This window comes from Microtus oregoni, unplaced genomic scaffold (genome assembly GCF_018167655.1).
Source record: "Microtus oregoni isolate MIOR12 unplaced genomic scaffold, Mior012 000053F_ref0000044, whole genome shotgun sequence".
In the NCBI taxonomy this organism is placed as follows: Eukaryota; Metazoa; Chordata; class Mammalia; order Rodentia; family Cricetidae; genus Microtus; species Microtus oregoni.
In genome coordinates this window covers 9185615-9199995 of record NW_024543829.1, presented here as the reverse complement: position 1 = coordinate 9199995, position 14381 = coordinate 9185615, and the positions used below count along the sequence as shown (strand labels likewise).

The window sequence follows — 14381 nt, the reverse complement described above, 5'->3', positions numbered from 1 at the left end:
GCTCTTTGTCCACTGAGCCATGTCATTGGCCTCTCAGCTGGATTTCTGAGATGGTTCCAGAGGTGAGCCTTCAGTGGACAGAGCGCTAGACACACGCCAGCTAAAGTATTTCAGGCCCGTGAGATGTCTCGGGGTAAAGATGCTTGCTACCCCTGTGCAAGCCTGGTGACCTGGACTTAATCCCTGGAATGTACATAAAGGTGGAAGGAGAGAATTAAGTCGACAAAATTGTCTCTGACCACTCCATTTGTGCAATAGGCATTGTAGACACACACACTAGACTAAACACATTTTTTTTTTGTTTGCTTTTGGGGATTGAACCCAGAGTCTCTCACAATTCTGCTGCTGGGCTACACTCCCAGCCCTAGGAAGGAGAGTTTTCAAAGCCACCTATGTCTTACTTCTCAGAGATAACCAGTCATTTTTTAAGGGTCTTTCTTTCCTTCAATAGATCCTTTTCAAAAGAATTAAAGCCATGTTGCGGCATCCACACTGTGTGAATGGACTTGGCCCGTATCGGTCTTGCCCGGTGGAGGAGCACAAGAGGCCGCCTCTGGCACACAGTTCTGCTAACACTAGGACCAGGCAAAGGCTGCCTGGCTTGGGAAGTTGCCACCTCCTGCCCTCTAATCCCAAAGGAAGATCTACCTGGGTACCAGCCAAGGTGAGTGGGCATGTCCATGGATGCAGTCTTTTGTATCGGACAGCCCCCACCTCTGTGTTAGAGCCATGAACGTGCTTGTGTTAATAGTTCAAGGAGTTGTGCCTGTACCTCGTCCTTAAGGATGTTTAGCAGATTCTAATGAATTTCAGCCTTGTCCTTCTGATGTGAATGAACCACAATTTCACTGACTCTTTTGTTTTCTTTTGATTTGAGACATCTCACTATGAAGCCCAGGCTGTCACTGACCTCATAAAAATGCACCTGTCTCTGCCTCCCAAGTGCAAGTATTAAAGGTTTGCATCACTACGCCCAACAATAACGTAGCCCAGGCTGGCCTTGAACTCAGGATCCTCTGCAGACACCTCTTTGCATATCCTACTACTGTGAGCCAGCACAGCTGTTCCACCGAACCTTTAAATGTACTTATTCAGTCACGTGAAATGATGTAAAAAATCTATTTCATGGTGGAAGAATGGAATTCCTAGGGGGGTGCGAGAACGGGAGAGCCCCAGGTGCAAGGAAGTCAGGACTATCTTAATAACACACCGTGTAGACTCAGCTGTGTATTTAAGCTCCGAACGATGTGTGTTTAACAAGTTAAAACAAGAGCTGCCTGTTCAAACCTTTGCTGACATTTGCTAATCATGGAATTCACTGCGATATGAGAATCCAGTAGTCTTTCACTTGGAGTTAGAGAAATCCGGACACACTTACAGGTCGTGCTCCTGGTACCAGAGGCCACCCTTCGGAACTGCGTGGAATCACCTGCTAAGGGCATTAGCCTGTCCCAGAACTCGACATTGCTGTTTGACTCATTCTGACTGACGCAGGCGGCCAATCTCCCCTGCTCTGTGCTGGCTAAGTGTCTACAACACTTCCTCATCAGAAGGGGATTCTCTAGGTCAAGGCTGTGGAACGCTGAGCCACTGGGAAGCCAGGCTGACAACAGGCAGCGACTTGGGCTGAGGGGCTATGGCCTCTTTGGGGACCCTTAAGAGACTTTCATGAGCTTTGTGACACCCCTACTTCTGGTTCTTTTCCTCAGTAGCGTGTCTCTGCCCTATCCCCACGTGTGAGCAGTTTATGTTTCATGTCCCCCGGTCTGTACCTCTGTCTGTCTTTCTTTCTCTGAGTTTCAGATCGCTTTTCCTTGACTCCCCTCCACAGCTCACCGTGAAGCTGCCACTAGCCTCTTGTTTACCACACTCTGCCCCCAGGTCGTTATCTTGGTGGGGGACACCGTGAGCCTGGCAAGCTACAGACTGGGGAGTCGCCACTGGGTCCTTGTTTTGTAAATGCTAAGCACCTGCCATGTACCAGACATGGTGTTAGGTAGCTCTTGGTGAGCAAAACCAGCCAACATCCTGCTCAGTTTTGGAAATTGACAAATAATTGTCATTGACAAACATGTCGGTGCTGGAAACAGCATTCAGTGAACAGAGGGCTTGACCAGCATCGCGAGGCCGCGGGCCAGTTCCCACCACCTCATAAACAAGGTGTGGTGCTTTACACCTGAATCTCAGTGCTCAAAACGTGGAGTCAGGAGGTCAGATACAGGTTATCTCGGCTACGTATGGAGTTGAAGGCTAACCTGAGCTACACGAGTACTTGTCAAGGAAGGGAGAGGAGAGAGAGAGAGAGAGACAGACAGACAGATGTTTGGTGATGGGACAAAGAAGACTTCCCAAAGGATAGGCATGCGCGAGAGAGCAGTAATGAGCTAGACAAGATCAGAGACTTTGGCTTCTAAGCAGGCAGAACAACTGTGTTTAAGTCCAAATGAGATGGAAAGAGTGAGGTATGGCCTTCCCAGAGTGAGCCAGTGAGTTTTAAGGCAAAGTGGGGACATTGAGGGGTGACAGATTTATATGCAAAATCTGTCTCACTGCAGTGTGGAAACATCAGATTGGGTGGGGCTTAAGGAGCGAGAGACGAGAATGCGCCCAGTGACATCCTTTAAAATTAGATCGATTCATTTTATTTTACGTGTGTTTTGCCTGCATGTATTTGTGTGCATGGTCCTGCTTGGTGCCTGTGGAGGTCGGAAGAGGGAATCAGAGCCTATGAAACTGGAGTTCCAGTCATTCTGAATCACCGTGTGTGTGTTGGGTATCCTCCGCAAGAGCACAAACACTCCTAACCTATGACCCATTTCCCCAGTTCCAGTTCCTTCTCTCCTCGAGCCATGACCACCAGCCCAGACTTGCCTCGTCTCTCCCTGGGTCTGTCAATAGGAGAGGATGGATAACCAACGATCCTTTACTGAACTCAAAATGAGAATTCAACCCCATGCTGTGGCCTTCAGACCTAGTTAGTGCCCTCTCTGGTGTCACGTGTGTCCACGTCTGTCCTCGTGTGCCTTCCCTAGGTCTTAGTCGAGGAAAGGGGAAGTGAGGGACAGAAATAGATTAGTACAAGTCAACTCTGAGGCCGAGGCCGCGGGCTAGGGAGTTGATCCACTTTAGAGCGTGGCCAGGCTGAAGCAAGGGAAGAGGCTAAGGGAAGAGGACCAGGGCCTATGCTTGGGAGGCACTCAGGGGCCAGACAAGACCACAGGTATCCGTATTGGCCAGAGCAGTAGGTGGGAGCATATGAGCCCCAGACTAGCGGAGAACTGATGTTTCTAGTTAGCTAGAACCCTCGCTGGTAAAGGATGGGCAGCTGTCTATGATGTCTGAGACCCTGGGTTTGATCCCTGGCACCAGGAAAATAATAATAATCACAGGTGGGACTCGGAGATTTGGGCCTGAGAGAGCCAATGACAAAGGCAGACTTGGGGCTGACTTGGTGGGAAGAAAGGGCTGACAGCCAAGTTCCTCACACTCTACCTGTCTGAAGCCCAAATAAACCTTACAGCCAGCCTCAGGGCTAGAACTAGAAGGCACAGAGACCAGAACCAGGCAACTCCTGCCCTTTCCACACCAAGGTCAAAACCACAGTCACACCCATAACACAGTTTCTTAACACCAAAAGTCAAGGCCACTGAAGGCTAGCCCATGAACCCCAAAGAGCTGTGACTGCTGGGGAACCCCACAAACACTAAGGTAAGTGAACCTCAGCGTGAGTATGGTCCTGGGAGTAGCCCTGAGGAGGGTCTCTGGGGACCATAAACTGTTTGTGGTTGGCATGGTAACCAGGAGACTATGACATCCTCAAGGGTGGGCGGGGTCACAGAACACAAGCTTTAAAGTAAGTGAATCATGTGTGGCTCATTTAATTTTAAAGGAGGCCTCTGAGCAGAGCTTAGAACAATTTTTTCCTCTGAGTGCCGTTTCCCAAAGGTACTCACAGAACAATAAGGTGTGACCATAATGGCTGCACTGAGTTGTCTTTTGGACAGTGTTAGAAGGGACATAAAGAAGGTGGACAGAGAATTAAGGCAACTGAGATGTATCGACGAGCTCAGCTCCCGCTGCCTGTGCGACCTCTACATGCACCCGTACTGCTGCTGTGACCTGCACCCCTACCCCTACTGCCTCTGCTACTCCAAGCGATCCCGCTCCTGCGGCCTGTGCGACCTCTACTACCCGTGCTGCCTGTGCGAGTACAAGCTCTACTGCCTTCGCCCATCGCTCCGCAGCCTAGAGAGGAAAGCAGTCTGCGCCGCTGAGGATGAGAAAAGAGTTGGTCAAGTGAAAGAGGATGTAGCACAGTCAGAGTAGCAGCCGCAGCAGGGGAGGAGGAGGGCGGTGGGGACAGTGACAGCTGTCTAGACATGAAAAGGGATCAAGACAGTGACTCAGGTGACTTAGGAGAGGAAAATGGGATCCATGGTGGGAACAGTGGGGTTCTCCAAAGGCAGCGTGCGGTGGTGGGCTGACAACATTGGTGGGAGTTTACAGCAGGAGCGTCAGTTGATTAAATAAGGTGTGGCCTTAATGAGGGGGAGAATTGAGGGGTGTCGCTAAAAGCTACCGGGAGCAGCATATTGGGTATGACTGGGTATGATTGAAGTGATCTGAGTAACTCTGGACTTGCAGAAATGACTGCAGAAGTCATAGTCATTGATCAAATCCTTATTGTTCGCCAGAAGCCTCGGCAGTAGAGAGTGGACTGAAGGCTAGAGGCTCCCACTGTGTATGGAAACCGTTCTCCTAGCAAGGCTCAGGCAGAGCTGATCTGGAGTAAGGGCTGCCCTGTTGGCCTTCCCCTCCACCTCAGAAAGGATGGGCGACAGGCTCACCCTTCACAGTAGATTCAGACGGATTTCTGTTGAATTGGGTAATTCAACTGGGGGAGTTATGCTCCCTTTCATCCTTGCCTATCTTTTCACAGAGACTTATAGTCTATATAGATGGGGGGCACTGTTCTCTGGTTATATGAGTGACTACCCATCCACTGAAACAGGAAGAAGGGATTAAAGAGGTGGGTGTGATGGCTGACTCCTGTAGCCCTTGAGCTTGGGAGGCAGAGGCAGGAGAAGGAGGCTCACAGGTTCTTGACCAGCTTCTGACACAGAATGAGTATGAGGCCAGCATGGACTCTGTGAGACTTTTCCCAAAGATTGTAAAAGGGGGGTTGAAAAGTTGCAAAGTTCTTCTATGTATGGATACATTAAGTGAAAAAGCAAGAGGTAGAAACATCATGTTTAATAAGGGATTGTTTTTAAAAATAGAGCTGAGACAGATATGACACATGGGAAGACAGGAGGTGAACAGATGGGAAAGGAAGGAGTAATGGGTGTGCGGATAGAGAAAACCCCTTGACAACAGTGACCATGATGTTTTATTGAGAGGGTAGTGCGACAATTACTGGTGATGTCATCAGTCCCAAGGTCAGAGGCAGACCTACCTGGCAATCTGGGATGGGGTAGTCGCCTACAAATTTATCTACAATTTTGAAGCAATGTTTTTTTTTTTAAATTCCCCAGGATGTCAAGCTAAATATTTCACTGAGAAATAGGGCCTAGTTGATATTTGCTCCAAATATTGAGTGTTCTTTATGAGTTGCCTATGTCCTCTCTCCATGGCTCTAAGTCTTATATCTTGGTCGTCTGGTTGTCCCCACTTCCTACACTTTCAGGGCGGATTCTTTTCTATCCACTGCCTTGTCCCCCTGGCTTCCCACGAGATGGTTTCCTGGCACACAGTAGACTCGGCCTCAAGCCTCTCTCTCTACTGTGATTCAGAGGGAGCAGCACTTTCTCCAGTCTGTGTCCCCTCGGTTCTGTTCTGGCAGCGTATGTGAAGTAGGCAGGGCCCTTACCTAGTTCCTGGCCCTGTGACCCCCAGGTCTGTCCTTCTTTATCTCTACTCTGGCACTTTAGTTCCAATTCACGCACCTCGCGACAGTTCCTGCTCTATTTCCAACAGCCGGAGGCTTCACTATCTGTGAGGGCTGGTGTCTACTCTAAACCTGCGGCTTCAGTCTTCCTGAATGGGGTGAAGATGGGAAAGCCCAGCTCTGACCTCCAATCCCAAAGGACTCATGACGAATTTTTCTTTCAATGAAATGCCTTCTTTCTTGTTTTCCTATCTCTAATCTAGCTCCTGACCTGTGACTGAATAGGTCTCGAAATAATCAATCTCCATTCAGTTTTGTTTTGTTTTTTTAAAACCATCTTTGGTATCAAACTGTGCTCAAGGTCTTTTGAGTTTAGAATACATATTTGTGTGACCTTTGCCCCTTTAAAGAATGTCTGGGCAGGGCTGGAGAGATGGCTCAGAGGTTAAGAGCATTGCCTGCTCTTCCAAAGGTTCTGACTTCCCAGCAACCACATGGTGGCTCACAACCATCTGTAATGAGGTCTGGTGCCCTCTTCTGGCCTGCAGACATACACACAGACAGAATATTGTATGCATAATAAATAAATATTTAAAAAAAAAGTAAAAAAGAATGTCTGGGCATTGGTGACATGTCTTTTCAGATGTCTGACTGTGTTGTCCAGAAGGTTCCTTATCCTTGATCTATAATTGCCTCAACTATACTGAACTTTTTTTTCTCTGTGTCTGATTCTTCCATGTCTCCAGTGTTTCCTACTTGGCAAGAAGACTGAAATAACAGTTTTACCTCCACAGGAGACTGGAGAGATTGCTTAGAGGTTAAGAACACTGACTGCTGTTCCAGAGGTCCTGAGTTCAGTTCCCAGCAGCCATATGGTGGCTCACAACCATCTCTAATGAGATCTGGTGCCCTCTTCTGGCGTGCAGGCATAACAATGTATACGGAATAAATAGACAAATCTTTAAAAAAGAATTAGAAATTCCCACCGCATGTCTTTGCTGTTTGAGGTATGTATGTGTACAGCGGGCTGTTTTAGGCAAGGATTTAAAGCCTTGCTCACTCACTATCGGTGTTTCTTAAGCCGCTGCTTTAGAAGCCGCTGTCTCGGACCAGACTCGGCTCTTCTTTGCCGCTTCAGGATTTTCCTGTCCTTTCCTGTTGTACTCCGAGGTCCAGCAGTCACCTGTCTCTTCCCTCGCTTTTGGATTTGAAGGAGTGGTGGTGACGGAATTTGGTTTTCTTTCACGAAGCCACGCCACCAGCCTGAATTTAGCCTGTATATCCACACTTCCCAGGCTTCCTTGTCTCTAAAGCTAGAGAAACTAACAAAACCCGTCCTTCCTCCATCCTGTCTGATGAACGGATGCCCATGGAGACACTGACTTCTGGCTTGAGTCCTTGCAACCCAGTGCATCTTCGTTTGCAGTGCGCCCTTGAGCTGCACAGGGCTCAACCTCTGTGCCCCTTCCTGATTCCTAGAGACCAATCCCAAGATTGCCTTCCATCCACTCACCCAAACACCTGAGGTTAGCCTGACTCTTAATAAGAAATTCCCTGGAAAATCCCCCCCACAAAACATGCTGTCTAAAACCTCAACTATTTCTCTTCTTTGCTTTCACACTGTGAGTTTGAGGTTGTCACTGAATCTACTCAGTCATTGAGGCTGATGCAAGGCAGAGGTCTTATGACTACCAAAAGCTGATTTTCCCCCCTTGCTGCTTCTGGGTTCACTGAAAGGTGAAGTGAATGGCCTCTTTAGCATCATTTATACTCTTTCTAACTCCTACCTCTCAGAATCCATCATCACTTGAAGAGTTGATGCCCGTGTGGTCAAATGCAATTTTCAATTTTACTTTCTGTGCTAGAAATAGAACCCAGGTCCTCGGGTATGCTAAGTAAGTATTCTACCACGGAATACCCTCCAGGCTCAGATGTGTGTCTGTTATTTGGTTTAACATTTTTGTTTAATGGTACAAGCTTGGGAATTGTTCACATAAAGTCTTGGGGTAAATATGTGTAAAGTACAGCCCACACAGCCCGATAAAGACAACTAACTCATGGGATGAAAGCTAGGTGCCTAGCATTTCCTGTTACTGATGACTAGGGGGTGGCAGAGCCAAGCCAGATCCGCCCGAGTCTAGAGCACAGGTGTATAATCACCTGCCAGTTTTCAGTGTGACCCTGAACCGGTGTTAGCTGCATCACCTGGAACTTACTAGAAAGACAAAGTCTCAGCTGTATCCCGCCCTAGTGAATCTAGAACTCGGGTGGGAACTGGACACCCGTGTTTTGCGAGCCTGGCTGGAAGGAGGATGCATCAACACCACAGAACCTGCTCCTGCTGCCCAGTGACATTTGTCTACTCCAGAAGTCTGAGGGAAGGAGAAAAGCAGGAAAAGAAAGCAGAGGGGCCAAGGACATGGCTCAGTTGCTAAAGTGCTTGCCCCACAAGCATGAGCTCAGATCCTCAGGATCCACATAAAAAAATCTGGGTGCTGTGGCATCTATAGCCTCAGCACTGGGAAGGCAGAGACAGGAGGCCCTCAGGGGTGCTGGCAGCCAGTGTAGTCTAATCAGTGAGGTCCAGAGCGAGCCCCTGTTCCAAAAACTAAGGTTGCCTGATGTCAACCTGGCCTCCACTCACACACACACACAAACATGCACACACACATGAACATACACACACACACACAAACATGCACACACGGGGGCGGCAGCAGCAGGAGGCAGGTGATGATAAAGATGAAGATGTCAGGAGTGTTTAGGTAGCTCTTTGGGATGGGTTTAAATTCAAGAGGAAAGGAATGTCCCAGTGAAGTTAGAGGAGGCCCACCTGTCTGTGCTCATTTAAGTTCCTGTTACTTTCTCCTGCACTGGGTTGAAATTGATCTCTGTGGAAACAGCTGAATATATAACTCTACCGGGAAGGCAGGGTGTTTCCCATTCAAGGGTGGCTGAACATGGGAGTGAACCCAGCTGTGACAGAAGAAAAGTGGGGCGCTCTGTGGAGCTCCGCTCACAGGCGCAGTCCCCCTGCCCCAGCTGACAAGCTTCCCTAGTCCACGGGAGTGGGGCATAGGAGGCCATGTGCCCCTGGCTCAGAACCTTGTAGTTATGGAAAAACCCACTTGGGGTTGTGGGGAACCCACCAGGCAAGAGGCATGTTCCAAGTTCAGAATTGAGTTTGATGAGTCAGATGTGGCCCCAGCAAGTTCTCCTACAACCCACACATTCCCCAGAACCATTAATATAGAAATGATAAGAAACTTGGCCTAGCGGAGACTTTTAGGCAGTCTTCTGGAGACTCAAAGTGCGAGACTCCTGGACAGTGTGGGGACCCTGGACGGCGTGGGGACCCTGGACGGCGTGGGGACCCTGGACGGCGTGGGGACCCTGGACAGTGTGGGGACCCTGGACAGCATGGGGTCCCTGGATAGTGTGGGACCCCTGACAGTACCGGGCCCTGACAGTGTGGGACCCCTGGACAGTTACTGCAGAGCCAAAGGAGTCAAGGTGACAGGAACAGAGGGAAGTGAGGAGGGGCCAGTAACAGAACACATTTGACTAAAGCTGGGACTAGGTGTCTAAGAGGAAACAGATCTGAAAGTTGGCTGTGATTGACAAGTCAGGTCCCAGATTAGGCTCCAGTTCCTGTGGCGGCAAGCAGACAGAGCTTTTCAAGGAAGAATCAGCTGAGGCTTAGGGAACTTGCTCTGGAGTCTTGGCTTGCTTTTGTTAGTCCCATCCTATCTTCACTATCGATATCAGGATTCCACATTTCTCATCCAAACCAGACCGACTTTCCCTGCAGATGTACACACGCACACACAAGCACTCACGCACGCACACACACACACATGCTCACATGCACGCACACACACGCATGCACACACGCACACACACATGCTCACACACACACACACACACACACACACTCCTGAGAGACCCTTCACATACACCTCTGGCTGCTTCTTCAAGCCACACGATCCAGCCAGAGAGGACTGGTGTCTGGGCTACGCCCTTGTGAGCTCCTCTTTGCCCTCCCAGAGCTGGTGATTTGAAAGAAGCCAGTTCTCTCCTTTCTTTTTGGGATGACCCAAGGCGCCCGGGCACATAGAGGACAAGGATGACTAACCAGTTTCCTCAGGGCCAGGGTGGAATGGAGGTGAAGGACTTGCACTGCGCCGTCTCGTCTGCTGCTCTCGTCTGTTTGCTTCAGCGCCTCCTAGGAGAGAGAGCTAGTGGTCACTTTGTGATCAGCCAAGCCCGTGTGTATTTTTTTAGTGCAAGAGTAGAAATTCACCTCATTAAGTCAGTCCTATGAAGTTTAATCAAGTGAGAAATACAAATTAAAAGCAGTGTCTATAGCATGATTTGGAAATAAGGGCACACATAAATCTATGTTTATGTAAAAATCACACACACAATTCTCTCACACACACATCCACAGAGACAAGAAAATACAACAAAAGTACTATTATGTGTGTTATAATATTAAAAAAATACTTTAGTTTATCTATGTCCCCTGGATCTTCTACAATGAACTTGTGTAACTTAAGCAAAGAAGAACGTGTTTAAATAAAATTCAGTATAAAAAGGCATACAGGGGCTGGAGAGAGAACTCAATAGTAAAGAGCATTTGCTGTTCTTCCAGAAGACCCCAGCTCAGTTCCCAGCACCCACTTCAGGCTGCTCACAATCATCTATAACTTCAGCTCCAGAGTATACGATGACCCTGACCCCTTCAAACACCACAGCCACACGCACAAACCTACACAGAGACACACAAACCTGCACGTAGCTAAACTACAGTAAGCAGAAATCTTCAAAAGCATTTAAAGCAGTACAGTGGTAATCTCGTAGGCATCACGGGCTGTTGTAAAGTTTAAATAAAGCACCACCTCTGGCGTACTCAGCACTGGGAAGGGTAGATTTTAAGAAAAAAGAAAACAAAGGCCTCCCAGCCTAGCTGAGTGTTAAGCACCTTCATAAAATGCATTCCGTACATAGGTAGATGTCATAGTTGTTATCGTCCTGGACCGAGGCAGAGGAAAGCTCGAGAACTTGTCTGCACAGCAGAGCCTTGCAAGAAGTGAGGGAAGAGAGTCCAGTTCTGGGGCCACAGCTCTGGTTAGGGACTTTGGCCCTCCCTCGCAAAAAGAGTTATTTTTATTTTTGTGTTTATCTCAGTGTGGGCATTGCACATTAGTGCGGTGCCCAAAGTGCACCAGACCCTCTAGAGCTAGTTACAGGAGGTCGTGAGCTGCCTGAGACGGTGGGGAGAACTGAACTTGGGTCCTTTGGAAGAGTAACAAGAGCGCTCTCTCTCTCTCTTTCGGCTTTTTGAGACAGGGTTTCTCTGAGTAACAGTCCTAGCTGCCCTGGAACTTGCTCTGTAGACCAGGCTGGCCTCAAACTCACAGAGATCCACCTGCCTGTGCCTCCCGAGGCTGGGATTAAAGGCGTGCGCCACCACCCAGCATAGCTAGTGCTCTTACCCGCTGAGCCATCTCTCCAGCCCAGCTTTCCTATTTTTTGATGCATCCTCACTGCCCAATCAGTGCAAGCTCCTGCTATTATTAAGGGTTACTCAGCAGTGCTGCCCAGCAGCAGCCACGGCAGAGGTGCCCAGCAGCCACGGCAGAGGTGCCCCGATTTCTAGCTCACTCCACTCTGGCATCAACATTCCTCTCATGAGTGATTTCAAGTTAGCAACACAACGTTGCTGAAGGAGGAGCTGGGGAAACACACACACAACAAACTCTTGCAAGATGATAGGATCCCAGCTAGCATGTCACTGGGAAATCTCCATGTATCTGTTTCGCACTGGCAACCAGGCAGACTGGATTTCCAGCTGTCCAGGGTCTTGCCTGGTCCAAGGAAGAACTAAGCCAGAGTTCTCTTGCCTTGTCCTTTGCCAGTGAGCTTTCTGGTGGAGTGTCTGTCTGTCTGCCCAGTGATAGCCAGATAAAATCATGCTTTAATGTCCAGATTACCTGGCAACTGTTAGGCTCAAGCAATCCTCCTGTCTCACCTTCTGGAATAGCTGGGTCTGCAGACACACACATTATTCCTGGCTTTGATCTTTAAGACACAGAGTTCAAATGCTAACTTACTGGTTGTGTTTCATTTAAAAAAAAAAAAAGAAAAAACCTTGAGCTGGGGTGTGGCCCAGCAGAGAGGGCTTCCCTAACATGCATGAGGCTCAAACCTCAGCATCAGGAAACAAAAGCAAATCTGTCTAACAAGATAACAGTAATCAAGCAAGATGTATGATGAACCCAGCGCAGTGCTGAGTAAAACATGGTCTCATTTAACTCTCCAGCAGTGTTGAGATGGATTATCACCATCATTACAGGTAAGGAAGCTGAGTCACAGAGTGACCAGGTTAAGGACCAGGCCAAGAGTCCATAACTTAGAGCAGGAGGAGCTAGATTTGAGCATTAGAGAAAGATCTGAAAGAAAGGCCAATGGGTTTGGATGGGGTTGATATAAGGAAAAAGGGGGTGGGGAGGTAAGGTGGGATGGGGACTCAGGGGTGGGGGGCTCGGGGACTGGGGTGGGGTGGGGGCTCCTATTTTATGGGTGGTGTGTAGAGTCCAGAGGTCTAATCTCTCTCTCTGCCCGCTTTGCAACCACAGACTCAGAAGGACCACCAACAGAATCCTGGCCTCATCGTGCTGCAGCAGCAACATCTTGGGGTCGGTTAACGTGTGTGGCTTTGAGCCCGACCAAGTCAAAGTGCGCGTCAAAGATGGGAAGGTCTGTGTGTCAGCCGAGAGGGAGAACAGGTACGACTGCCTCGGATCCAAAAAGTACAGTTACATGAACATCTGCAAAGAGTTCAGCTTGCCGCCATGCGTGGACGAGAAAGACGTGACGTACTCCTATGGGCTCGGCAGTTGCGTCAAGATCGAGTCTCCCTGCTACCCTTGCACATCTCCCTGCAACCCCTGCAACCCCTGCAGCCCCTGTAGCCCCTGCGGCCCCTGCGGCCCCTGTGGCCCCTGCGGTCCCTGTGGCCCCTGTGACCCTTGCAACCCCTGCTACCCTTGTGGAAGCCGATTCTCCTGTAGGAAGATGATCTTGTAAGGCGTATGTAAGAACCTATGTCTTAGCAGCAGTCAGTACACCAGCCAGGCAGCTCTAGAGCGCTTCTCTTCCCCTTCCCGTAGCCCATGTGGTTCAAGCGCTTAGGAAACTGAATACACAACTGCAATCTGACCACCTCGTGTGCTGCTCTTTGATTTGACCCCCTGCAGAGTTAGCTCATTGAAGAATTAAGGGAAAGGGTGGAAGACAGAGGAGACCTGCCCTCCCTGTCCTCCATACCCAACAACCTCTAAACCCAGAGGCATTCCCCAGCACATACAATCCTGGGAAATGGCCCTGTCCGCAGAGAACACTGTTGGAGTAGTTGAGGTGGAAGATAATACCCAGTGAGGATCTGGTGGTGATGCCACCTCCTTCCCAAGCCCAATAAGACTGTGGATTTACTTGGGAACCAGAAAGTTCTTAGAGAATAGGGCAACGCACAGTACTGTTGCTCATAGATCCCAGAACAGGGCAGCCGTTGAACTATAGTGTTTCAGCATCCCTGTGGTTTTGACGCTCCACCCCTGGCTCAGGGTATTTTGCAGCCTCCTGGGGATTTATTGAGACTCACTCTCTTTTTCTAGTTCTTGAAGCTGGTTTTAGGCACAGAAGGTGAATGGAGCCGGAAAGTACAGCTTCCACAATTGACAGCGTACCTCATTTGAATTCGGATCCTCACCAGTGTAGCTCAAGAACCAGTCTTGTTTCCTTGTTTTTGAGGCCGGTACTACTGTGTAACTCTGGCTGTCTAGAAAGCTCATTATATAGACCAGGCTGGCCTCAAACTCACAGGAATCTACCCGCCTCTGTCTCCTGAGTGCTGGGATTAAAAGCGAGGCGTGTGCTACCACGCTTGGCTTCCAGAGTGACTCTTGACTGCTGGGAAAAAGTAAGTATAAAGGAAGGATGAAGGGACACTGGGGAGGAACTGGCTGAAGCTGGTCTCAGGCTCTTAGAGGAAACATGGACTCTGGTTTACACAGCTAAGTCCTTTCGTTGGTTTTAGCTGCCTGTGGATTAGAGTGGTTTTCTCAGTGTGGGCGGTGCTTCAGAATTACTTGAGGAGCTGTAGAAATATGGATGCCAGGCTAAGAAGATGGTTCAGTGGGTTAGAGTGTGGGCTGCACAAGTGCAAGGGCCTGAGTTCAAATCCCCAGTACCCACTAAAAGTTGGGCATGCCTGCTCATACTTGTAACCCCAGCATTGAAGAATGGAGATAGTGGGTTCTGGGAGCTTGCTGGCCAACTAGCCTAGCCTATGTGTTGAATTTCCAGCTCAGTCGGCGTATTAATTGGGGTTCTCTAGAGGAATGGAACTGGGAAGATGAGTATACATTTAAAGAAATTTATTCAATTGGCTTACACAGTACTGTCTGGGGGGCTGGAGAGATGGCTCAGA

General features: G+C 49.0%; 1 protein-coding gene across 1 annotated transcript; it reads left to right on the top strand.

Moving 5' to 3' along the window:
• The first annotated feature begins 3975 nt into the window (after positions 1 to 3975).
• On the top strand, positions 3976 to 12979 carry Odf1 (outer dense fiber of sperm tails 1). Its single transcript, XM_041637447.1, has 2 exons — positions 3976 to 4251; positions 12527 to 12979. Exons 1-2 carry the CDS (start codon positions 3976 to 3978, stop codon positions 12977 to 12979), a joined length of 729 nt encoding a protein of 242 aa, XP_041493381.1.
• The last annotated feature ends 1402 nt before the right edge of the window (positions 12980 to 14381 follow it).

Excerpts from the sequence above, each read along its gene's own strand:
- Odf1 (XM_041637447.1), top strand. The coding sequence starts at position 3,976 with ATGGCTGCACTGAGTTGTCTTTTGGACAGTGTTAGAAGGGACATAAAG. Across the intron at positions 4,252-12,526 it reads CATCGCTCCGCAGCCTAGAG|AGACTCAGAAGGACCACCAA; the intron begins AGGAAAGCAGTC and ends CTTTGCAACCAC.